Consider the following 26435-nt stretch of genomic DNA (forward strand, 5'->3'; position numbering starts at 1 on the left):
AATGTTTTAAAGTAATAACGTTTTATTCAAATCGAATTAAAATATTAGTTTCATTTAGAAAAATTTTTTCAGATGATTTTTTAAATGAGTTTTATCAAATTTATCTTATGAAGCCGTTCTATCATGTTTCAAAAAAATGTTTCAGTTGAATCAGGGAACAGACTTTATATTATTCAATCAAGCAGAAACCAGTAGTAAGATCGAGTTCTGTTTGAAATACATAAGGGTCTTTATTTACCTTCTTATCAAACCGTTACTATTATAAAAAATACCATCCCTTCATTAAAGCATATAATGAATTTATAAAAATTTTCAATGAAACTTTTATGATTGTTTACGTCTTTCAACCTCATTATAATGTAAAAAATGCAACTTCATAAAATTAAAAATTTATAACCACACATGAGAATAAATTATATAAAACTTTTATTTTCGAATTTTACATTTGACATGATCTAATAAAATATTAAAATTGATTAAAAGAATAAAATAATGATATCAAACGCGGAGATAAAACAGGAAAGATACACAACAACTTATAAAATCGCCACGATTTGAGGAGAAGTTTGCTTGCCTAACCGACATTTAATTCCGACAAACGATATCGCCTTGTCGGATACGACATAATCGTTATCGTATCGGTGAGTGAAAATGCGCTCCGTTGCTGACCATGTATTTTACTTGACCCTATGTCGTTCGCCGACAATCGGATCCGTTTTGTCGTTATCGTGTCGTGTAATGAAAAAGCGCCCTAACGGTGAGAGGTTTTCCTCTCCGGGTAACGTAAGCTCAGCTTAGTTCCATGAAAAAGTCCCCCACTGAAGCTAATTTCTATTATTCATATATATATATACACCGAAGAGCCATTACATTATGACCACTCTCCATCTATAACAATGGACTCGCCCAGGAACAATGTTTTCATGGGGCACAATAGGATCCATAATCCTCATAGAACAATCCCTGACGTCTGTAAGCTACTTGAACATAGTTGCAGACCAGGTTCACCCATTCATTGCAACGTTTTTCCTGCGGGGGATGGTATTTACCAACGATAATGCACCATGTCATAAGAGTCGAATCGTCGAGGAACATTCCTTGTGACTTTGAAGTCATGTCTTGGTCCCCAAATTCACCTGACTTTAATCCAATAGAGCATTTGTGGTCCTACTTGGAAAACCAAATTCGTGCTGCCACGCTAACCCCTCGCAATGTGAGGGAACCAGTTGGTGTGCGCTTGGTGCCAGATACCTCAGACTACCTATCAGCACCTTGTGGAATCAATGCCACGGCGGGTGCTAGCATTTTTGAGGGCTAAAGGTGGTCCTACAAGTTATTAGCAGGGTGGTCATAATGTAATGGCTCTTCGGTGTATATATATATTTCCTGTTTCTTAATAAAGAATTTTTTTTTTTTTGATGTGGCTCAGATGTTATCGGAACTCATTTTATCAAAACTAATATACGAATTTTGTGACTTAGTTGTATCGGGCATAATTTTAACCTTTTTTTTCTGCCATTCAGTTTCAAGAAAAAAATATTTTATATGTTCATTTATATTTTGTTTTAGATGGACAATGTAAAAGTGAAGAAACGAAAGGGAACATTACATTTCATTCGATTTCCAACCAGTGAAATGAAAGTGTTTCTTCGACTCATAAGGAACAAACAAATTGCTGCAGACTCAAGTTCTGTGTGCGCAACCGGAGGTGGTGCTTTTAAATTTGAAGAAGATTTTCAAAAGGTACACAGATAAATTCTAAATTTAACTGTAAAAATATTCGAGTATATATATTATGTACTATACCTTGGTATAGTATATAAGGTAATAGTGTGAAAAAAGTACATTTATAAATCTAAAACCTCAATGAATTTTGTTTTCAGTTTTATCATTATTTAATTTGAAGTTAAGCAGAATTAGTATACGAACAATGCTTGAAAAAACTAGGAATTTAATTGAAAAAATTATTACAATGTAAGAATAGTGAATGTGGTTATATGCAGCTGCTAGATCATATTTTATATTTATCATTGAAAACAAATTTATTTATGCGCATTTTTTTTAAAAAATAAAGCGTGTTCAAAGCATAAAAATAAATAACACGCACAGAAAAAAAAATTATAAATAAATTTTTCTAGGCATGCAATTATATTATGCAAATTTTTATATGGATTCAGTTAATTGCCAAACTGTTTTTTTATTATTGTAATTAATATGTGGAAGTGCAACCAAAATGTAAGGTATATAAATAATATTTTATGAACTCTATTTTTTTTTGCTCTTTATGGTGATTAACTTAAGAATACATTTTGTTTATTTCCCTTTCATTGTAATTGGATTGCTTTCTATAACCATAAGTGTTTCAATTCAATGAATATGATTGTCAGAATAGTTAACTAGGATTGTTATTAGGCATTAGTAGAGTTAATTGATCATTACTAGAGTTAATTGATCATTTCTAGAGTTAATTACTATTACAAATATTACTAGTACTTGACAATCAGTACTAGTTATTAACTGTAATAAAATTCATTCTCGAGTTTCATTTCGAAATGTGATACAAAATTATTTTCCTTAATCATGTCATGCGTAAACGCAGTACTTGGAAAACTGTATAGTTCAAAAAGATTTGAAAGATATACCTGAGATAACTGAGTATCTCATGTATATCCTCTTGCTCAATATCTTGCTTTTTTTTAATTAAATGAGCAGGTAAATTTCACTTGCAGTTGTTTAGGGTTTAAATTATTGAATATTTTAGATAAATATAAAAAGGTTTCCCACAAAATGTAGACATTTGTCATAGCGTTAAAAATACAGGAGCGATAAGGGCGCCACCATTCAGGGTTATAAAGAAAGTTAGGAAGAGTTTACTGAGTTGGATATAACTGAATTAATAACTCGTATGCGACAATATAAAGTGAATGTAAAGTCGTGCTAAACATGGATGTTTTCATATCAGCATAAAGATTGGAATTTAAACTTTTAATGACAAAAGATAAGGGTAAGGTGTAATTTATCATCGAATTATGGCTGTTAATGGCGAACAAAGTCTGAGGCAAATCGGCTGTAAATTTATTGTGTAAAGGTTTTCGTGAAGGAAGAACATCAATACCGGATCTTCCGACACTGGAATAAGCTAACACTATGATCCATGATTGTTTTTATGTAAATAATCGATGATTTAAGATTTATGACATCTGTCCAGCATTCTGTGAGAAAAAATGAACGGTGTGAAGTCATCTTCTGCCACTAGAAATTGTACTCAAAAGCGCTGTTTTGGACAAAATAATCTCCAGCGTGACTTTACATTCACTTTAAATGCTCTCATGTGAGTAGCTAAACAAATTATGAGATTTGTGGGATACTCTTACCTTCTTCTATGAATTGTGATTCTACAATCTCTTGTGTATATTTGATACTATCACTTTTAATTCGGACACCCCTTAATATTTGGTTTTTAAACAATTGCCTACATATTTTTCATTTGACGTAAAAAAAACTTGTTTTTTAATTAAAACTTCCAAACTTATTTTTTAAGACATACTATTTTTTTGTTGATTATTTCTTAAACATTAACAGTTCAACTGGAAAATGTCCATCAGTCATTTAGTTCAGAATTCAGACGTTGTTGATAGTGGAATAATTTATTCCATTTGGAACTTAAAATGCGTTTATTTATTTAATGGTTTTTTTACGATTCTAATCGTTGCTGCATTCTGATATCTTTCTAAATTACAGTGTAATAAACGTCATCTAAATTGATTAACCTTTGCAATATTTTTAAATTCATTCTAAAATATAAAGGCACAGTTATATTTAATTTTGAGTAACCATTTTTTTCGTGTTATAGCTAATATTCCAAGATATTTATTTAATAGGAAGTGTCCCTGACGATCCATAAGTTTGATGAGATGGATGCCTTGATAAGAGGAGTCCAATTTGTTGAAAAACACAACGCCAGAGAATGTTACTACTACAGCAATCCCGTTGATGACGAGAAATGTAAGAAAGTTCCATTCGACTTCAGCAAACCTTATCCATTCCTTGTGGTCAATATTGGCTCTGGGGTGAGCATTCTTGCAGTCTATTCTGCAAACGAGTACAAAAGAGTTACGGGAACCAGGTATTGTATAAATTAGTATGTTTGGTAAAATGATTTTATTCAATCTAGGAAACACCAGCTAATCTACGTGATAGCTTTTCATTCATCGTTGTTTTTTTCTTAAAAGTTGATATTCTTTTTTAAAAAAAGGGATAATTTTGTTATTAAAATATACAATATTATAATATAATGTAAAAATACATTGTTAATAGATTAAACTTATAGACTCGGGGTAACTTAAGAAAAAGTTACCCCGAGATTTGAGAAATAATCAACTGAGGAATACAGAATGTGTGATACAATAAAAAAATAAATGAGAACTCATAAGGATATTATGAATCATAAGAACTCATAAGGATATTATGAATCATAAGAACTCATAAGGATATTATGAATCATAAGAATTCATAAGGATATTATGAATCATAAGAATTCATAAGGATATTATGAATCATAAGAACTCATAAGGATATTATGAATCATAAGAACTCATAAGGATATTATGAATCATAAGAACTCATAAGGATATTATGAATCATAAGAACTCATAAGGATATTATGAATCATAAGAACTCATAAGGATATTATGAATCATAAGAACTCATAAGGATATTATGAATCATAAGAACTCATAAGGATATTATGAATCATAAGAACTCATAAGGATATTATGAATCATAAGAACTCATAAGGATATTATTGATAGTATAACTATAAATAACATCCTCATGAGTTCTTATGATTTATAATTACTTCTCATTATTAAATTAGAAGTAACTCTAAATCAAGAGAGATAATATCCTTATAACGATTTGTTAACTATAAATAATATCCTTATAGCGATTCCAATTAGAAACGTTTTTTTTATGCCTCTTGATTTTGGTTATTATTATAATTTTTTATCTGGCAACATTTACTTTTGTTATCAACTAAATGTATCTGACAATGTGACGGAGATAACAATAACTGGGGCCAATTCCGTTCGACAGCTTGACATTGGCGATCTTTCGAGAGCTTCCGACTTCTTTCTTTCACTGAGTTTTATGATTCCTGACTTACAGAACTTTTCTTTTTCTTAAATGATGGTGAAAGCGAAATAAAGAACTGTTGATTACTTTACAGTAGCACTAACGTCCGCAGGGTGTCCTTTGAACTACGTGTTGATATCAATTGTTATTTAGTATCACTGTTTGAGACGCAGTGCACCTGCAGCTGTTGTAAAATGTCGACAATAATGTCGACAACTTAAATTCCTATAAACACCAAAAGCATCAGTTGAAAAACATTACATGGGAACGCGATAGTCGTAAACCTTGTCAAAATGGAAAAAAATGCCTAATAAGCAAGGACAATCCACTAAACTTAGGACTACAGAGTTTTGGAGGTCTTAAGAAATGGTTTCTTTAAAAATATCTATTTTTAAACTAACTATTGTTGTTGAAACTTCGATAAAACTTTCGACATCAACTCAAGCACAAGCTTATAAAAAAGATCTCGTGAAAGATAAATAAAAATTTCTTCTGTAAGGGATAAAAACAAATTTTTAAAGCAAAATGAGTACTAAAAATTCGTGAAAATTCACTTAAAATAGCAATAATTAAAATTAATTATTCTTCTTAATATGAAATTAGGCTTTTTTGCGAATAATATGCAATTTTTTTTATACTGCTGTGAGTTTGCAACTGTTACTCAGGACTGTTAGGTCAAGCTAAGCCTATCTAAAGGCAGCACTTTTTACGCTTAATTTGAAAATGGCGCAAAACGTCAATATGGAGAAAGGCCACAGCTTTGTGAAAATAAAAAGCGTTTGTGGTCAAATTTTTTAAAATTTAAAAACTTACTCTAATTCTGCATTACCTGGGCTCATAAAAATTTGAAAATACTAAGAATCAGGCAGTGATTTTGATAGTTTTTATCTAGGAGTAAAAATGTCACCAAATTGACGATTTTTAAAAAACGTTTAATAACTTTTAAAATATTTTTTATTTATTTAATTTTAGAACAGATTTAGAAAAAATTTAGAACAGATAAAGTTATTTGTCTGTTCTAAAGCCCAGATAAAGGCAAGATTATGTATATAGTTTAAAATCATCGCATTACTTCAAGTGTAAGGCACACAAACTATGGCTTATTATATTTTCCTTGGCGACTGAGCTTCGTAGAACAACGTTAAGTTGCTAATAAAATTAAACGGATTCCTTTATTAGTTAAGAGAAAGTGGTTGCGAAACTTAATATGAATTAAAAAATTTAAATTTTTTTTAATAAGGGATTTTTTTTCCTTTATGCATTTTTATATGCATTATTTTTCACTTATTGGTGTGGTTGATGTTAATGGATCACACAAATACCATGATTCATAATTTAATTTATAGACTAATATCTTATTACACTGAATTAATGATCACATTGTCACACAAATGTAAAAGTTTTATTTCACAGACTAACAGTATTACTTTTGTTCTTAAAATTTTAGTTTGGGTGGAGGCACGTTTTTAGGCCTTTGCAGTCTATTGACTGGTTGCGAAACTTTTGAAGAAGCGATCGCTCTGGCCGAAAAAGGAGATAGCTCAAAAGTGGATAAACTCGTCAAGGACATATATGGAGGAGATTACATGAAATTTAATCTGAGGGGCAATACAGTTGCCAGCAGGTAATTACTTTGACTTTATTTTAAAGAATAAAAAACTGGGATAATTTTGTATGTACATTAAGCTACTAAATTAGATAAGTTCGATTTACTTTTTATTTATTTTACTTTCAATTCCAACAAAGAAGAGCAAGCTTATAAATTTCGAGATTTAAATAAATATTTTTGCAACAAAGAATATATGGTTATTGTTTATAGAAAAAAAAATTCCTTACTAAATTTAAATAGTTCGATTTATTTATTTATTTTATTTTCAATTCCAACAAAGAAGAGCAAGCTTATAAATTTCGAGTGGTAAATAAATTTTCTTGCAACAAAGAATATATGGTCATTGTTTATAGGAAAAAAATAACTTACTAAATTAAAATAGTTCGATTTATTTATTTTACTTTCAGTTCCAACAAAGAAGAGCAAACTTATAAATTTCGAGAGGTAAATAAATTTTCTTGCAACAAAGAATATATGGTCATTGTTTATAGGAAAAAAATAACTTACTAAATTAAAATAGTTCGATTTCTTTATTTGTTTAATTTAGCTTGAAAAAATGAACTGCAGCTTATAGTAGACTTGTAAAAGCTGTAGAAACTATTTTTGTACATGCACACATTTTATCATACAGAATTTTTTTTCTTCAAATTTATATCAGTGATATAAATACAAATTACAACTTTCCGTGACATGTAATAAGCTAATTTAACCTTCGACATTATTTCAAGTAATTATTTAAAACCATAAATAGCAATTGCGGAAAGGAATTCACACAATGCTTAAGGTGTCATTAAGTTGAAAGGAAATAAGGCAAGGATTTTTTTTAGAAAACAATGTAATCATAAGATATTCACTCAAAGGACAATTAACTAAAAATAGCTCGCTTGAATTTTCCAGACTTAAGTACTAATTACTTTACGAATATTGTTGTAGGAAACCATAAATAGTCTAAATAAAACAAATTTAAAGAAATATTTTAAAGAAAATATTTTTAGCACTTTAGAAATGTTTGAAACTTTATTTGGAAAAAAAATTATAGCCATAAATTTTAAAATTTATCTCAGTAATAGTGAATTAATAAATGGAAATAGGTGAAGCAAAAATTTATTTTTTAAGCAGATTAATTAATATAATAACAAACTATTTCCTTGAGTCAAAACTTCAATCTATAAGTTTTTAGAAATTAGAAGAAAAATTAAATTCGTTATTAATACATTTGATTCACCAGTATTAATGTCAAAGTTTTTTATATGAATATTGATTTAACTTACCTGCACAAGGTAAGTCAAATGAATACCCCAATTTCATAAATGTACTGTATGACCTATAACATACATACAACATACAATAACATTATATGTACAACTTATAAATAAATTTTGAATAGTGGCCAATAGACTGCGCCGGAAGTCCAATTGTCATCAGCGTTTCTACGAAAACAAAACCAGCAAAAATCAGAAAAAAATTTCTCTTAATAACATGCTACTACAACGGTGGATTGGTTGCGATCTACCTCAGACACAACACTCTGTTCTTGGCCACTACTATCCCCAGATCTAATCCCATTCGATTTTTTGCCGTACAGGTTTGTAAAATATCGCGTGCATGCGCCTCAAGGCCCAGCAACCATGATTGATTTGAAAGCTTGTATCATAACTTTTACCACCAGCATCAATACAGACATACTGAACTAAGTTTAGAAAGAATAGCACTTCAGGTGTGATGCATACAATATAACAAAAGCGTATATCGAACATTTGTGAAGAGTACAGTCCGCAAAAAAAAAAAGATATCACCCTGAATAACTTTCGTTCTAATGATCGGATTTTCACGAACTAAGTGTTAATCTTAATGGTTCTTGGGGGTGACCTCAAATATGTTAATTAATTAGTGCTAACTATTAATTAAATTACGAAATCAGACACAAAAACGTACTTTCTCTGAATAAACATATATTTTTTCTTACATATTTGGATTCTTAACCTTCAAAATATAGGGGGTAGCCGCAATCTGGGAAATATGGTCCCCATAGTTTGGTCAGGAGAGCGATCCAAAGTTCGTACCCCTTAATGTTAATTTCACTTTTTACGTTTTTAGTCATATTTCAAAAACTAATAAAGCAATTCGAAGAAAATTTCACCCAGTCATAAAACTCATTTACCCAAAGATAATTTCACGAAAAAAATAATTTTTAATAATTGTTAATTATTTTTTATTATTTAATTAAATTAAGGATGAAAAATTTTTGAATTATAAGGTATGAATTTTTTTATACCATATTAATCTACATATTTTTCAATTGAAAAATCTAAAGTTTCAACTGTTTTTATTTATTAGAAGCTGAGAAAAATTAAAATTAATTATTTTTAAAAAAATAATTTGGCGACAATGAAGAAATGATTAAATGGGGCGATTAATATTAAAATGTGATAAACTTGCGAGGAACTTGACTTCGTGCGCTTAGCATAAAATTTCATTCATATTTTTTTCGCTAATAATCGTTTGCTTATCTTTTCATTTTTATTTTTTTAAGCTATAAAATACGATGTTTCTTTTTTAGTCGTCTAAAATTCTATTTGCAATTTAGTAAAGAAATTTGAATAAAACATTTTATTGAATAAAATACATTTTATTCAGAGAATGTGGAGTTTTATAAAAGCATGCTTCTGATAGAATATGATTATACAACAGATTGTGCTTCTTTAATGTGTTTATTTTTTATTTTTTAGTTTTTTTTCTCAATAACTGATAAAATTTCAATAATATACATACGAATGAATAAATTTGGAATAAAATATTCATCAATTTCTTGAATATATATTTTATAAATATTAATAAAAATACGTAGTCAACATTTTTAAGCATCTCTCACAACATCGCAAATTTCTCAAAATCTTATAGGGTAAACTAACCAGTGAAGGAATATAGCTTGTCTTTAAAAAAAAATCATAAAAATTTCAAAATTTGTAATTTTAGCTAAATGACGTATTTGTTATTAAATGCATGTCGACATATTTGTTATTAAATGCAAATTATGTAAAAAAAAAATTTAGATAACTTACATAATATTGTTTTAAGCTTTTCGTGGTTTAAATAATAAGTAGTAAGATAACCAAGTGAAGGAACAGATAACTTAAATTGAATAAACACTAAATTTTCCAGTGAATGAACACTTAATTTTGAGAATGTTTGATGCTCGTTAGGAATCCTTAGGCCACACAGATATCTGTCGCCCTGTAGATGCCTGAATTGACGGATGTTAACACAGGCGGGCATTAGGAAAAAAAAATCTTTTAAGATTTCGTGCCCCCATTTCAGTATCTTAAGGGCCTTACGAGCTCTGTTTAAAAAGAGAGTATCATATCAGATATATATATATATAAGAAAACAAAAATAATCATAGTAGCAGTATTTGGTGGTAAATGTAGCTTATCGTAATTGAAGAATATGCTGTGCGACATTTTATGGTGAATTTGGGAACGTAAGTTTCAGAATGTATCGAAACATGTGGATGCTATTTGCTAATCATCTTTATCCAAAGAAAACCATGTAACGTAAATATCTAGCAAAATGAAGCAATTTTTTAAACAATGAATCATACAATATGCAACATATTATTTCAATATCTTATTCTTAAACATAAAATATTTCAATGTTTTTAAAATGTCACTAAACATTCAGCAATTCATTGAGTTATAGAAAAAAGAAATATCGTAAATTATAGAAAACCTTGTGAATGTGCATTAGAATTACTATACAATCTACATTTTTTTTTCAAGCACTTTTTTTTTCTTCAAACTTTCATGCCTAGAAGACTCGATTAAAGCTGTAAAAATCATTATCCCTAAAATTTTGTATATAGCTAATTTTGTATATAGCTGAAATTTGTATAAGTTATGTTAATTTGATTTTAGTATGAAATCCTCGAATAAACATAGCAAAAATAGCATAATCTAAATAATATCAGATAAAAAGTTCATGTATTTAAATTCTAAAAACTTATAAATCGATTCAAATTTTCTTTTCAAAGGAGAATAAAATAATTTTTTTTTTGCCTAGAAACTTCGAGATGTTTTCTATTAACTATTAATTAAACCTCTCAGAGCAATCACAAAACATTATTTCAATTTTTTTACAGTCAGAAATTGGTTGCCTAGCAACCTAGTAAAATTAAGCGTTTCTCTTTTGAATCAGTCAATGGGTTATCTTAAAATATTTATTTGCGCAGGCGACTTTTTTTAGCGGTTTTCTGGACTATCGCCAAATATATAAACCTTTATTGCAACCCAATTTACGACCCAATTGTTTTAAAATTTTGTCTACCCCCCCTAATTCAAGTATCTAGATTCCAAATATGTAAAAAAAAATATATATTTATTCAGAGAAAGTACGTTTTTGTGTCTGATTTCGTAACTTAATTAATAGTTAGCACTAATTAATTAGCATATTTGAGGTCACCCCCAGGAACCATTAAGATTGACACTTAGTTCGTGAAAATCGGATCGTTAGAACGAAAGTTATTCAGGGTGATATCTTTTTTTTTTTGCGGACTGTACATTCAAAACTTGCTCATATTTTCTATGCATGAATAGACAGTTTTAATGAATGCATTTACAGTGCAGCTATATAAATTGGGGCATTCATTTAGGCTTTCTTTTTTTCCCCATTTGTTTATAAATATTATTTGTGCCTTAAATGGTGAAAACAATTAGTAAATATTTAGGAAAAAGGTGGGAGATTTGACCTTTTCCTATTGAAACATTTATTTAGTTGAAGTACTCTAGATTGCACCATTGTATCAAGCAGAATCCTTTATGTCTATTTGCAAATAAAATTATATAGAAAGTATTAAAAACCATATAGATTAATCCGCAGAAAGCTAGTATACATATTGTTATTGCTAGTATACAGCTCTTATTTTAATGAGAAAGTATGTATTATTATAAAGAGAAAGTATATTGGTTTCCCTTATATTATAATGTTCCTTTGTATTCTAAGTTATAGTTTACGCGAGACTGATTACTCAATAGAAGTAATTTTTTAAACAATTGATTTTAGAATATTACTTTCCTTTTAAAATTATAAAATGCGAGAAATAGTGTTGAATAAAAACTTCAATATTTTTGAAAATAATCTTTATGTTAAGTTTACAGATGCCGTTTACATAGTTTCATTTTTGTAATTATGAAAATGTATCAAACTTCACAATGGACTGCAAAATATTGATTTTTATATAATGAAACATATCATTTGCATTATGAATATTTATTTATTTTTCATATGTATAGTTTTGGAAAAATGAGCAGTAAAAAGAAGAGAGCAGAAGTAACTAAAGAAGATCTTGCCAGAACAACTTTGGCCACAATAACCAATAATATTGGTTCGATAGCAAGGATGGCTGCTCTAAACGAGGTTTGTGTCTTTTTCTTTTGTGAAATAATATTGTTTAACCATGTTAGAGAAAGTAATTGCTGATAATCTGTCTAAGAGTAAACTTCTTAATCAAACGCAGTTAGAGATTTATGCGACTAGCAGTTTAAAATAGTCCGAATCAAATTATTTGGGGGACCGGAAAGTAATGCCGTTTCGGTGCATCAGATATTTGTTATCAAGATTTTATTTTTAATCAATAATGTATTCACCCTCGTTAGCAACAACCGCTCAATGCCGGATCAAAAACGAATCGAAAAAAAAAGGAATTGGTTTTGAAAACTAACCAATATTTAATGCGCCGAAACGGCATTGCTTTCCGGTCCCCCTATAGCGAATAGGTCAAAATCCAAAAGCGAAAAGGAAGATATAAGACTCGGTTACTAGATGAAGCATCTTACTGCACTTCAAGATTATGTTAGCTAGTCTATAGATAATGGTAGTTCATTAGTCTGGAACCACTAAAATTAGTTTCGGACCACCATAAATTAATTATCAATGGTCCCACGGATTAGCAATTGATGTAAAAGGATAGTATGCTGTTTTAATTTTTAGTTTTGGTTTTTGGTCTGTTTTACTGTCACAAAGTAACATATTTCATCATGAATCTAAGTGCGTTTGGAGTGTAATATTTCATTCAAATTCGAGTTTTCATTAAATAAAACAAAATATCTAATACGAACATGTAAACGAACGTCTGAAATTGTGTACGTACTAACAAAATCTTTTGGCCACTTGTCTTAGTAATTTCGACCCCAGCCATAATAATATCAAGCTAAGTGTTTTTCACTATCAACAAAAAATACACCAAATTACATGAAAATTGAATAAATTTTTGATAAACTGATTCTGCTATTTAAAAGCTAACATTTTACCAATAGAATCAACCGTTTGGCTTATAATAAACTTAAGTGACTGCATAAAATGTTGAGCATAGCTACCATACTTTTGCTATTATACTTTTTAATAACCAATTAATACAAAAATTTATAGTTTTTTAACCTTAATTTTGCTTATAATAGATACTTGAGCTAGTTATGGTTAATTTTAAAGTTAAGGGAAAAGATTATATATCTATAATCTTAAGATTCCGCCAAATAAAAATATCTTGCCGAACATTTAATATTTAGTGCACGAAATTTTTTTATTTGTTTCTTTTCAATTAATTTTGCCTCTCAAATTGTTTCCTGTATCTCATAACTCTCTTAGTAGAAGGATATAGTAGTTCTAATTAAGATAAGTGTTGAGCAATATTGGAGTTTTAATATCCTGATATATTGTCTGTAAATGATACATCGATATCATTGATATATCGATATACATATCATGATATATCGAAATATTTTTCCAATATAACTAACTAACATTATTTTTCTATGATCAAATACCCTAATAAAATTTATCACCACTCACAAAAATATCGTATTCGATATAACTGTCGTTTCCGATAACATTCCGTGATATTATAGTAATCGATATCAATGTTGTCGATAATAATGTCGAAACTATCGTGTTCGATAATTATCGTAATCGGTATCATTGGAGCGTTGTCGTGATCGTATTCCATATTTATGTGCTCGATTTGTAAATAAATAACTTAGATTCCATATTTATCACAAAATATTGTATTCACTATATATTGTGAGATTTCATTATAAAATATCATTATCACAATGCTAAAAAAATAATATTTCTTGATATATTGAATATATTGAATAAGGACAAGCTTCATAGTTATAAAAAAACATAAAAGAGACTAACCTTTAACGAAACTAACCTTTAAAGAAACTTTAAAGGTGTCTATCAAACCTATACCTATCAAACTGTTAAATTCTGTTAATTCAATATCTTTTGATTTTTTCTCTCAAAATTTTACACATTTTTCTGCCTGTTTTGACATCTAGAACATCAGCAGCGCCTTGAAGGGAACTGAAATACGTTCTAATTAATTTAACAGTCTAAATTTCATTTACAAGGATTTAAAAGTTTAGATCTAGGATTTGTATTAATGGAGGAAAAAAAAAGATTTTGAAAGCAGCGTAATTATAAAAAATGGCAAAAACGTTCACATATTCGAATTAAATTAATTTTAATAATTAAAATTGATAATTATTTTAAATTTATAGCTAAGCAGAATATATATTTCATTTGGTAGTTCCTTCATTTTGTTTATTAAATAGATATTTCCTTCAGAACCAGATATCCGTTTTTCTCCAAAAATGCTTAATAATAATGTTTACTACACTTCAAATAATTTATGACATTTTACCGTGTTATTATCGATTATTTAATTACAATCTACATCGCTCTAGATAACGCGAAAAATTTGAGTGATTCATGTTTAAGAGGAAAATGCTACTAAAAATCTGTATTTTAGAAAGTTAACCATGACATTATTTCACTAATATGTATCTAATTTAAGATAATAGTCTTTTCCTGATTATTTTCACTTCAAACAGGGTTGTTGAACTTTTGTTTTTATTTAGGTTCATTATGAATTTCTTTGTAATTGTTTGTTTTTAAATTACTACTTTCATGTGGAGTAGAACTCGCTAAGTAGGGGTCTGTCTAGGCTTTTTTTTCAGCGAACCTATTTTGTGAAAATTTAGAAATAATTAGTGAAAATTAAAAATAATATTAAAAAATCAACACAAAAATATGGTAAAGTAAGAAGATATTTTCAAAAAATTGTCACTGCAAATAAAAATCATATATGACTGGTAAATGTTTATATATTTTTCCCCATACATTCAAAAATAATTTTGCTATTGTAAAATTTTGGGCTTAAAATTGTATCCAAATTTAGAAATCCATTAAAATCACTGTCCATTGTTAAATTTCAACTTGAATTTTTTTAAAAAAAGCATACATTTAACAGTACTTGTACTAAAAGTTGTCTTCATTATGAGAACATTTCCCACGGCATCATATGGTGGAAAGTTTCACAGAAAAAAAAATTTCATAAAAAAATAATGGTCTGTTAGAATAAATTTAAAACAATGTTCGAATGTTTGTGTAGTAATAATTCAGGGTGTTTTGTAAGGACTGTTCTAAATTTATATTTTTAGAATCCTTGTCGATAATGAAGTTAAAATGCACATCAATGGGTCGCACGTTATACTTAATTGAAGCAAATACTATCAAAATATGCCGAATTACAACTGAGGAAGACGGGAGTAAATTTATTAAATGCAGTTCGATTGCCGAAGGGAACAAAGGAGTTGGATGGTGATTATTTGAAACATCTTCAAGTTTCATTAGACAATCAAACTGGTTTCGATCTTTATAGTTCTTCCTTCCTCAGTCAGGATTTTACAGATTTCGATAGCGATTTTGTTTCTTTTTCTTAATATTATTTTGCAACTCCCAATGTATGAACTTTTTTGAGTTCTTTTTTGAAAAAGATTCTAAAAATGTACATTCGGGATAGAACACCCTGTAAAATATAATCAAATGAACGGACAAAAAAAAATTGTGATGAGGAATATCAGTTAACTTTTTTGCTAGATTCTAGCTCTTTGAGAACTTAAAGCAAATATACACTTTAGTAAGATTCAAACATAACATGGTCTTAAAATGGCATATATTTTTCGAAACCCTATTTTAAAAGCATTTTAAGTAGCTATTTGTATCAGCAAATAGGCTTCGATCTAAAAAGTTATGTAGGCCATTATTATTATAGGCAAATATACTCATTATAATGCCATGAATGCGCTTTTTTTACTATTGTTTTTGATCAGATTGCTTTTGAACTTTTATTTCAAGAAGACACTACACTTTTAAAAATAGAAATTTTCACTTTAGCTTTCCTTAAAGATTATTGGGAGTCATAAAATATTTTACTTATCTCATAATTTTATATTGCTATTTACTTTCATATTACTCATTTATGAAAGCCGAGACACGAGGGTTATGTGTTTAAAATTATTTGTTTAGTGACCTTTAGAGATAGTTTTACTCAACTTTATTTCTTCCATGAACTCTATTTATAAACTTTATTTCTTTTTTAAAGATGGAATTTCGAAATTCTTTTTTCATTCACCTTTTGTGTAGTTAGGTTTATTAAACTTTGTACATCATGTTTTTCAATGAAACATAACTCTAAAAGCTTTTCCAGAACTTAAAATTAAAAATAATAGTGAAAAATCATATTTTACAGTGTATTTAAGACTAGAGAATAATTTTTTAAGTGCATTTAAAGGATTAACTGAAATTTTAGAGCATAAATCATCATAATTAATATATGATGTATTTACAGGGTAATGCAAATTAAACAGAAGGTACATATTTACTAAAAAATGTCATTGTCTGATTTAAAACCTAATAATGACGCATACATATACGGTACTAAAAATAACTAAAAAAATAAAGAAAGGAATAAAACTGATAGAACTATTTGATAGTTTGAAATGGTCCCAGGCAGAGAAAACACTTTGAATAACTTTTGTTCTAATACTTAGATTTTCACAAACTACGAGCCAATCAATGCATCAAATGTGTTAATTAATAAGTTTCTGGGCAAACCGCAGCACAATAACACCATAATAAAATTAATTTATGCAAAGTTAAATCTACTTAAAAATAAATTTAAGTAATTATTTATTATTTTATTTAATAAGGGTCGAACATTTTTTTGTATTGTAAGGTATACACATTTTTGCCTCATTTTAAACTATTTAATTTTAAAAGACAAAATACAAAATTTCTACGAAATCGATCGAATAGTTTCTGGGTAAAAAAATTTTTTAGAAACAATCACTATTTTTAAACTTTCATTTTTCTTATTCAGTCTTCATTTATAGTTGAGGGGTTATTGTTAAGGGGTTCTTATTGTTGACTTTATTAAGGGGTTCATTTAAAGAAATGATATTAAACTAGGAGGCTTCGCCCCCTGCTCGCTGGTGCTCGCCAACCCCCGGAACTGCTTTCGCAGTTCATTTCGGATTGCTTCGCAAACCGATGCTCGCTTTACTCGCTCATTGGATACGTTCTTAACTACTAGCTTTTGCATACTTTTTTGAACACTGAAGTTCCGAAAACTTTTCACTGTAGAAAATTCTAAACCTGTACATTTCAATATTAATTTGAAATTGCAAACAGTTCACATATTTTTCTTAATCACACTATTCTAAATTTCAGTTGTTGAGAAAAGTAACTGTTGTAAGTTTTGTTTTAAAGTCTTTCCCACAAAAGGGCTAAAGCCATGTGTTGTAAAACAATATGAAATAGTAGTCTGCCACTGAACGCCGGATGTAAAGATAATATAACAAAACTTGGAATAGTAAAGCGCTCAATTTAAAATAATTCAAAATAAAATAGCAATAGCATAACACTTCTCATTTCTGCCAATGAAAAGGAACTATTTTAGTACTCATAACCAACCAACCGTTTTTTTCTCGGTGACAATCGGAGATAGACATATGATGCTCACTACGTGCTCTTGCGAGCCGAAGCCTATCAACTAAAACGTATTAGCGTTTTATATAACATGGATTAGCCATATGATGCTCACTACGTGTTCTTGCGCGCCAAATCCAATCAATTAATAATGAAAACTGTTGCCAGCGCGAGAAAAGAAATAACATCGGTTTTATTGATACATACATACGTACGTATTAGCGTTTTATATAATACTAGGAGGCTCCGCCCCCTGCTCGCTAACGCTCGCCAACCCCCGAGAATTGCTGCGCAATCCTATGTGGTTCACGCCGTGATCCATGGCTCGCTGCGCTCGCTCGCCAATGAACACATTGTTCTAGCACAAAGACATAATATATTATCATCAAAGACATAGTATTTTATCATCAAAGACATAGTATTGTACTTATGTAGAAGAATTCTACCAATGTTCTTATCGGCTTTTAAAAAAGTATATTAGCTATTTAGATTGTACATGGTGAAAAAATCAAAACATTAGCTAAATAAGAAACATATTAGCAAAATAAATTATCAAATATTGCTTCACTAATATTCTGCATTTTAAAGCGTGAAAATTCAATGCATAAATAAACGCGAAATATAAAAAGATTCAATGCATTCAATACAAACACTTGAACGTTTTTTAGACGTTTAGGTAGCTCCCAGTAGAAAAATATCAATTCAACAGCGGCCTTTTAAAGCATTCTCACTTCAATTCCTAATTGAGTTTAAATTAAATATTGTCATGTTTTTAGTGCATGAATCTGAATTGAACAACCTGATAATGCTCACTCTGGTTATTGTTATCTGGTTGCTCACTGCGTGCTCTTGCGCGCCGAATCCAATCAATTAAAAATGAAAACTGTTGCCAGCGCGAGAAAAGAAATATCATCGGTTTTATTGATACATACATACATACATACGTACGTATTAGCGTTTTATATAATATAGAAGATAGATTGTGACTTTACTTGACTACTAAAAGCAGAATTTATGATTTACCTTATTCAAAAAATATTACGATATTAATACGAAAACGAACACCTTGTCACTTAAAATTCTGACTACTTTTCAAATCGCTATAGAACACTCAAACTTTTATCGGAGAACTCACCATACAAGTTTAATTTCTTAAACGCTGCTGCGGTATTTATTGCGATATTATCGCTAAACGAAATTTAATGTTAATCAATATTCCAGCTCCACCTCGAATACCTAGACGTTATAATTAAAGCTGTGTGCTGAAAAAAATAGTTTTAGTAAATAGTTATAGTAAAAGTTATAGTATAGTATAGTCATATTTGTAAGAGTTATTGTAACCTGATGCCAAATGGAATTTATCGTCAAACAGAATTCCTACTTCTTTCATAGAGTACTCACACTTTATTTAAATCTCTCTCTAGACTAATAATAACAAGTTATAATCGTTATCTGACCTCTTTATCGCCATAAAGTACTTATATAGTCAATCGAAATGACAACCAATGTTCGAATAGCTTAGAGACTCGAATTTCAACAGAAGCTCTATGCCTGATGAGAGTTTACAAGTTAGAATTGTTCTCTAAATGTTACAAGGAAAGATATTCCTTCTATTTCAAATTGAAATTTCGACGACTTTTTTGTCACAAACAAACAAACACAAAATTAAAACGAACAAAATTATTGAATAAAATAATAATTATAATAATTGAAAACTAAGTCTTACAAGTAAACTAAAAAAGGGAAGGAAAAAAATTTTTTTTTTCTCTCCTAAAAGCGAGAAACGTAAGGAGCATCACTTTCGTGTTAAATTTCTGTCATCACCAAAAATTCACCTCCTTCGTGTTTTGAAAATGATTTGCTCAAACTTTTAGGCCTGACGAAAATTAAAAAAAATGTTTCTTTTTACTTCGCTTGGAAAACTCAGCTTTTAAATTTTATTTTATGAATTTAATGTAGAATGTGTTATAACTACTTGTTCTTCTGTATCTTTGATAGCATTTTCTAATTAATTTTTCGGTATTTAAAATTGTTTATTTCTTCTTAAAATTCCTTCATTTTCTCCATATCATTGATTATTAGGTTGAAATATTCACTCCAAATAATATATTATAATATACAAATCCATACGCCGATGACACATAACTGTAATTAATATTGTTAGTAATTTCAGTTTACTTATTATAAATATCTACAACCTAAGGCGCAACCATAACATCCTTATAATGATAAATTACGAACGAACTACCTTGGTTTTATTATATTCATTATATTAAATAAAGGCATAATAACTAAATAGTAATAAAAATGCATACAAATATAATGTAGTTAACATAACTCATGGATAGTTTAGCAAAAAATTAATAGTCAGACCTTAAATATTACTTTGATAAAATGTGAAGAAGCTCTACTAACTTTAATTGCATGATACCAATTTGTATTGTCTAATTACATTTAATTAATTATTTTTTTCCAGGGCATTCAAAGAGTTGTATTTGTTGGCAACTTCCTGCGAGGTAACACAATAGCCATGAAGCTCTTATCATACGCCATGGATTTTTGGTCTCGTGGGGCTCTCAAAGCATTGTTTTTAGAACATGAGGTATTAAGGCATATTCTACATTCAAATTTCTTAATAGTAGGCATTGGAGCCGCGATGGCTCAGGGGATAGAGCGTTCGCCTTTCAATGAGGCGAACCGGGTTCGAATCCCAGTCGATACGAATTCCGCATCCTGCTTGCACCGACCACAGTGCTGACGTGAAATGTCCTCAGTGATAGAAGGATCATGGGTGAAGAGTCCCCTTGCTGTCAGGCTAACCATGGGAGGTTCTCGTGGTCTTCCTCTCCGTGTAACGCAAATACGGGTTAGCTCCATCAAAAAGTCCTCCATGGAGGCAAATTTCTCCTAATACTCGATCCAGGAGTTCCCTTGTCTTTTGGATTGGTCAAAATTACATGGCTATATAGTTGAACATTAGTAGTCGTAAACTCATAAAATTGGGTCGGTTGCTCAACGACGGTCAAAAAAAGAAGAAGAAAAAATATCAAGCATTGAGCCGGGGAGTTTAGGGGATAGAGTGTTCGCCTTGAAATGAGGTTTCCCGGATTCGAATTCCAGAGGTAGCTGGTTGATACGTCAGCACTGACCGCAGTGCTGACGTAAAATATCCTTAGTGGTAGACAGATAATGGGTTGGAATCTCTTTGCCGTCTATCGGTGAAATGTTTTTTTTTCTTTCTTAACTTTTTTAACGGCAGGTACTGAACTCTCATTCTTTGCCTCGGAGTTTCCGGAAGTGCTGCTCATTTAACGTTATCCGTTGGGCACCTGCCAGCCTAAGTCACGGATACGAGCAACATTACCCACGCCACACTGCCACCGTTAGGGTGAGCCACAATCACACATTACACAACAAAGAACAAAACACGGATAGAAACATCCATGCTCTGAGCGGGATTCGAAGCCGCAACCATTGGCTTCGCAATCAAGACGCTCGTCCACCTGTGGAATGTTTTCGTGGTTTTCTTCTTCCCATAACGCAAATGAGGGTTAGTTGCATCAAAAAGTCCTCCACGAAGGCTAGTCTGTCCCAATGCTTGATCCTGAAGATCTTGATATTCTGGGCTGGGTTCAAATGTACGAGGCTAGTTGAATATTAATAGTCGTAAGTTTAGAGGATCGGTTGTTTAATGCCGGTATTAAAATAAAAAATAAATAAATGAAGTAAAATAAAAAGTAATGATTGTATCGTGAGTTCGAAGTTAAGTATGATAAAATTGGAATTTCAATTAAAAAAATTTTAAAATCTTTCATAATTTCATCATTTATCTTTATTTCATAACTCACAAATTTATTGAGAAATTAGGATCGAAAACATGATAACCAATTTGATTCCCTGGTGAAACTTGAAAGTTTTTCTAGTAACTGCCTTATCATAACCCTTCTTTATTTACTTCAGCAATCAAACACGTTTTAATGCTTCCAGTCTCGCCTTCTTCTATATTATTTCGCTATCGTTTTTTTTTTCTCTCTAAAATATGAATTTGCTACTTTTAAACTACATACTTTTATTTATCAGAGTTTTTAAAATAAATATTGAGGGTAATTATTACGAAATACCCTGTTTATATGTCTTTTATTAAATAAATTTTTGACCTTGCACCAAACTTAATTAAAATAATGCAGGTGAACTAAGTGATTAAGAAGGCAAAATGATGTTAGACATTAATGTTTCTTGTATTTTCATCAAATTAAGTCTTTATCAAAATTGTTTGAGTAAATGACGAATAATTAATTTCTTAACGGACTGATGCAAGAAAAAAGTTGCTATGTCAGAGAAACTGTTTTTCATAAATTAAACCTATTTAGTAAAATTAATTATGTTATTCACCATATTTGTATTGATGGCATAACTGCATTAATTATTAAGTATTTTTCAACCTAAATTATAATTTTGGGAACACTATTTTTTAATCTAAAATATTTATATTTGTTCATGACAACATTATGGCAATATTTTATTGATCGATAAACGTTATTTCAAATTACTCATAAAAGGACTACATTTTTGCGTAAAATGCAGTTGGATAATATTTGCATAAAAGGACTGTTATTTGTAGTCCTCTTATGCAAAGAAAAAAAAATTAAAGAAGAAGGTTTTACCTCTATGAACCATTATAATTACATTTGTAACTGATAAACGATATTTGAAATAATATTTGTTTTGATTCGAAATATTTTTTGCAGTGATGTGAACTGCTTTTCCAGAGTTTACTATTTTTCATTAATTAATCAATTTTACAGTTGCTTTATCATAAGATATGATAAAAAATAGATGATATTTAGTAATAGTTACTTTGACTCTCTTATTTTTATTCGAAATAAATTTTAAATAATGCAAACTGTTATAAATTTAAAATTTTTTATTAATTCCAGAGTAACTTTGCTATTCGATACCATAATGGAAAAATAATATTTAAAGTAATACTCGCTTTGATTCGAAATATATTTGCAGTCATTTTTATTTCTTTTGAGATGTAATATTTTCAATTAATTACAAAAAACCTTGCAATACGATACGATACGATTTTTAAAGTAATACTTATTTTGTTTTGAAATATATTTCCAATGCTTTAAAATGTTTTTTTTCTTCCGAATTAAACATTTTTAATTGATTGTAGTAATTAGTAAATAGATAAACGACTCGCTTATTTTGATTCGAAATATATTTAAAATAAAGGAAACTGTTCTAAATTTAACATTTTAAATTAATTTCAGAGTAACTTTGCTAATCGATACCATAATAGAAAAACAATATTTAAAGTAATACTTGCTTTGATTCGAAATATATTTACAGTACTTTTTATTTCTTTTCAAATGTAATATTTTTAATTAATTCCAAAATAAGTTTGCAATACGATACGATAAATAATAAACGATTAATAAAGTAATCCTTACCTTTGATTTGAAATATATTTGCAATACTTTAAAATATTTTTTCCATTCCAAATTCGAAAAAATAGATAAATGCCTCGCTTATTTTGATTCGAAATATATTTGAAATAAAGTAAACTTTCTAAATTTTAGATTTTTAATTAATTCCAGAGTAACTTTGCTATTCGGTACCATAATAGAAAAACAATATTTAAAGTAATACTCGCTTTGATTCGAAATAAATTTGCAGTACTTTTTATTTCTCTTCAAATGTAATATTTTTAATTATTTCCAAAATAAGTTTGCAATGCGATACGATAATAGATAAACGATTTTTAAAGTAAAACTTACTTTGTGTTGAAATATATATATTTTTTTAAATTTAACATTTTTAATTGATTTCAGTAATTAGTAAATAAATAAACGAGTACGATAATAGAGAAATATCAATATTTAAATCAATATTTGCTTTGATTTGAATTATATTGTGTGTTATCAAAGGTGAACTTTTTTTTCTAGCATAACATTTATTAACATTTATGCATAATTCCAGGGTTACTTTGGAGCTATCGGTTGTCTTCAAGAGTTGATGAAGAGTCACTGAGGATTATCATAACACTTGTATTTAACATGGGGCAACTTTTGTATATTGTACAACATTTTTTTTTTCTTTATAAACATTATACTTATGTTTAAAATATTGTTTGTTTTTTTCATTTGAACGATTGATTTAAAATTTAATTAAATAAATTAACTATACTGTTTAAATCTTTTTTTTTTCGCACTACAGCAGAGAAATATTTCTACTTTAAAATCTCTATTAAGAAAGTAGAAAAGAACTAATATTATTTCATGAATAATATCTTACATCAATATTCCTAAATATGAGAATTTTTTAAGCAATATTTGAATCTTGAAAAAAACGCTTAAAAAGTAAAAATTATCTTCCAAAAAGGCAAACTAAAAAGATGTTATATTTTGTAAATTTATTTCAGTTTTAGAGAAATGATTCAAAATATATTCAAAATCAATTTGGCTAAACGTTTTGTAATTTATGTATTGAAATGGAAATTAAATGAACATCGAAACTTAAACATAAAGCAATAAATATAAATAATTTATTTTTCAAATTATTTTGATTTTTTTCAAACTCTGATATTATGGGCATTTAAAATTTCTGAAGATTTAAAAAAATCATACAGAAATTTTTAATGCTAAATTTTCTTATTTAAATACATTTTTTAATATTGCAAATCTCAATAGCAGATATTCCTATCTACATTTTTTTAAATGTTACGATTCTCAATAATGGAAATTCATGTCAAGTGTTTCAAAACATTCACACTTTGCTGATGCATTTACAACACATTTGTCTAGTATGTATTGCAAATGCTCACATTTTAACTAGTATACAGTTGAAATTTAGTATTCTAAGAATTAATTATTTTATAAAATTTCCTTTACAAATATAATACATTGCACAAAAAAAAGTTCATTTATTTTTTAAGAAAATTGTACAAACTGCATTTGATTGGCACAACTGCAAACTGCATTTGATTGAATTTTGATGAAAAAAATTCTAAGAGCGAAATATCAGTTATATACACATAAATGAATGAATGTTATATGCAATACAATTTATTCTAGAGATTTTGTGTACGCAGTTTTTGCAAGAAACTTTGTTTTACATTATTAGTTAATAATTTAAATACTAGTGTTTTCCTTACAATTCCCTTCTTGAAAAATAGCTGGAATCATTGTTGTTGATAAATGTAAAAATGCATTTAAATTGAAATGACACGTCATATTAAATGAACTAGAACAATTTTCGAACATAAAATTTACAACTACATCATTAACGCGGAAAGAAAAGTCAATTTCTTGTAAATTTATTGAGCATTAATATGAAATTGATAAATACGAAGCAACCATTGACTCTTTAATACTATAATTCAAATCATATTTTTTTGCGATAGATGGCAGCACTTTAAATAAACTGTTAATTTAAATACTATAATATATATTCGCGTGTCTCTTTGATATATTTGGAAGAGGGAAGCAGAAAACATTGTCAAAACATACTTAAAAATTTCTTTTGTTAAATCTGGAAATTTAATTTAAATGAGGAGAGTAACATTTAATTTTACGATGAAAAGGGATAAAAATGAACTCACTTTAAAGCAGGGTTTCTTAACCTAAGGTTCATGAACCCCTAAGGGGTTCATGAGTTATATTTTAGGGGTCCGCTGACTACTCCTAATTTTTAAAACGTTTGGAAGCCTAACCATTGCTTGTAAATCGAGCTATGGCAGCTATAATTCCGTTTGCTACAGTGTATCTTTGCGAAGCGGAATTTTCCACACTTGTGACAATAAAAATATAACATCGAAATCGATTGAATGTTGAACATGATATACACGTTGCTTTGTCGAAAACCATCCCCCAATTAAATTTATTAATTAAGGAAAAGCAGCAGCAACCTTCGCATTAAAAATTTTAATTTTAAAAATTTTGTATACTATTAAAATAATAAAATTAAATGTTTTCTAATAATTGATGTTTTTTGCAATTATTTTTTTTCACGGGGGGGGGGTGGTCTGTGACTTCTTAAAAGATTTTTAAAGGGATCCATTATATCAAAAAGGTTAAGAAACACTGCTTTAAAGGAACTGAAAACAGAAAAATTCAGAGCAAACATCGATTCTTTCAAATCACACTTAAAGCTATGTTAATAAGCAATCAATAGATGGCAGCAGTAGAAAAAAACATTCGCATCATATATAAATAAATAAATAATGGAAATAAGACAGAAACCGATTCAATAGTTTGGTCAGCAAGTTCGATTTATTTACAATTTAAATAATAGTTTTATATCATTATATGATATCTTCAAATTTAGAGTTTTCCCTAAATGCATATTTTAATAACGAAACTAATGAGATATCGACATGCGATATAATTTTTTTTTTTAGTTTATTATTATAAGTGCTTTGAGTTTGCAATAGTTATACATGATTGTTAACTGATTTCATATCGATGTGACTTATAGAAAAGACACAAAATGCCAATCTAGAAAAGTCACAGTTTCGTGAAAATCAATAACTTATGTGATTCAATTTTTTAATATCTGAGTAGCTATTTAAAACGCTGACTTATTTCAACTCACAAAAATTTACAAAATTCCTACTGGAAGAATCTCACCAAATGAATACTTTCTTAAAATTATTAAAAGATTCATTTTAAAATTTTTTAGTTATTTTTCCATTTCTAAAGTTCAGACAAGTCTTTAATTTAAAATAGTCTGCATAATTTAAAATTAAAGCTTTGCTTAAAGGCCAAGCAAGACACTCAAAATATGGATTTTTGTGTCTATATGAATATTGAAATATGTAAATAAAGGTAGATGGTGTTCTTTCAAAATATACTGAAGT

At 28.8% G+C, this 26435-nt stretch overlaps 1 protein-coding gene across 2 annotated transcripts in view; it reads left to right on the forward strand.

Moving 5' to 3' along the window:
- The window catches only part of LOC107436307 (pantothenate kinase 3), a 46804-nt gene extending 23102 nt beyond the window's left edge, over positions 1 to 23702 (forward strand). For both annotated transcript variants that reach the window (XM_087157347.1, XM_087157346.1), the window contains exons 4-9: positions 1570 to 1743; positions 3882 to 4126; positions 6581 to 6757; positions 12031 to 12154; positions 20046 to 20171; positions 23558 to 23702. In XM_087157347.1, the coding sequence (XP_087013473.1) occupies positions 1570 to 1743; positions 3882 to 4126; positions 6581 to 6757; positions 12031 to 12154; positions 20046 to 20171; positions 23558 to 23608 (897 nt within the window). In that variant the 3' untranslated portion in view covers positions 23609 to 23702. The remainder of the gene's footprint in view (positions 1 to 1569; positions 1744 to 3881; positions 4127 to 6580; positions 6758 to 12030; positions 12155 to 20045; positions 20172 to 23557) is intronic.
- Positions 23703 to 26435: the final 2733 nt, after the last annotated feature.

Source organism: Parasteatoda tepidariorum, chromosome 2 (assembly GCF_982258835.1).
Source record: "Parasteatoda tepidariorum strain Cologne lab strain chromosome 2, Ptep-v5.0, whole genome shotgun sequence".
Lineage (NCBI taxonomy): Eukaryota > Metazoa > Arthropoda > Arachnida > Araneae > Theridiidae > Parasteatoda > Parasteatoda tepidariorum.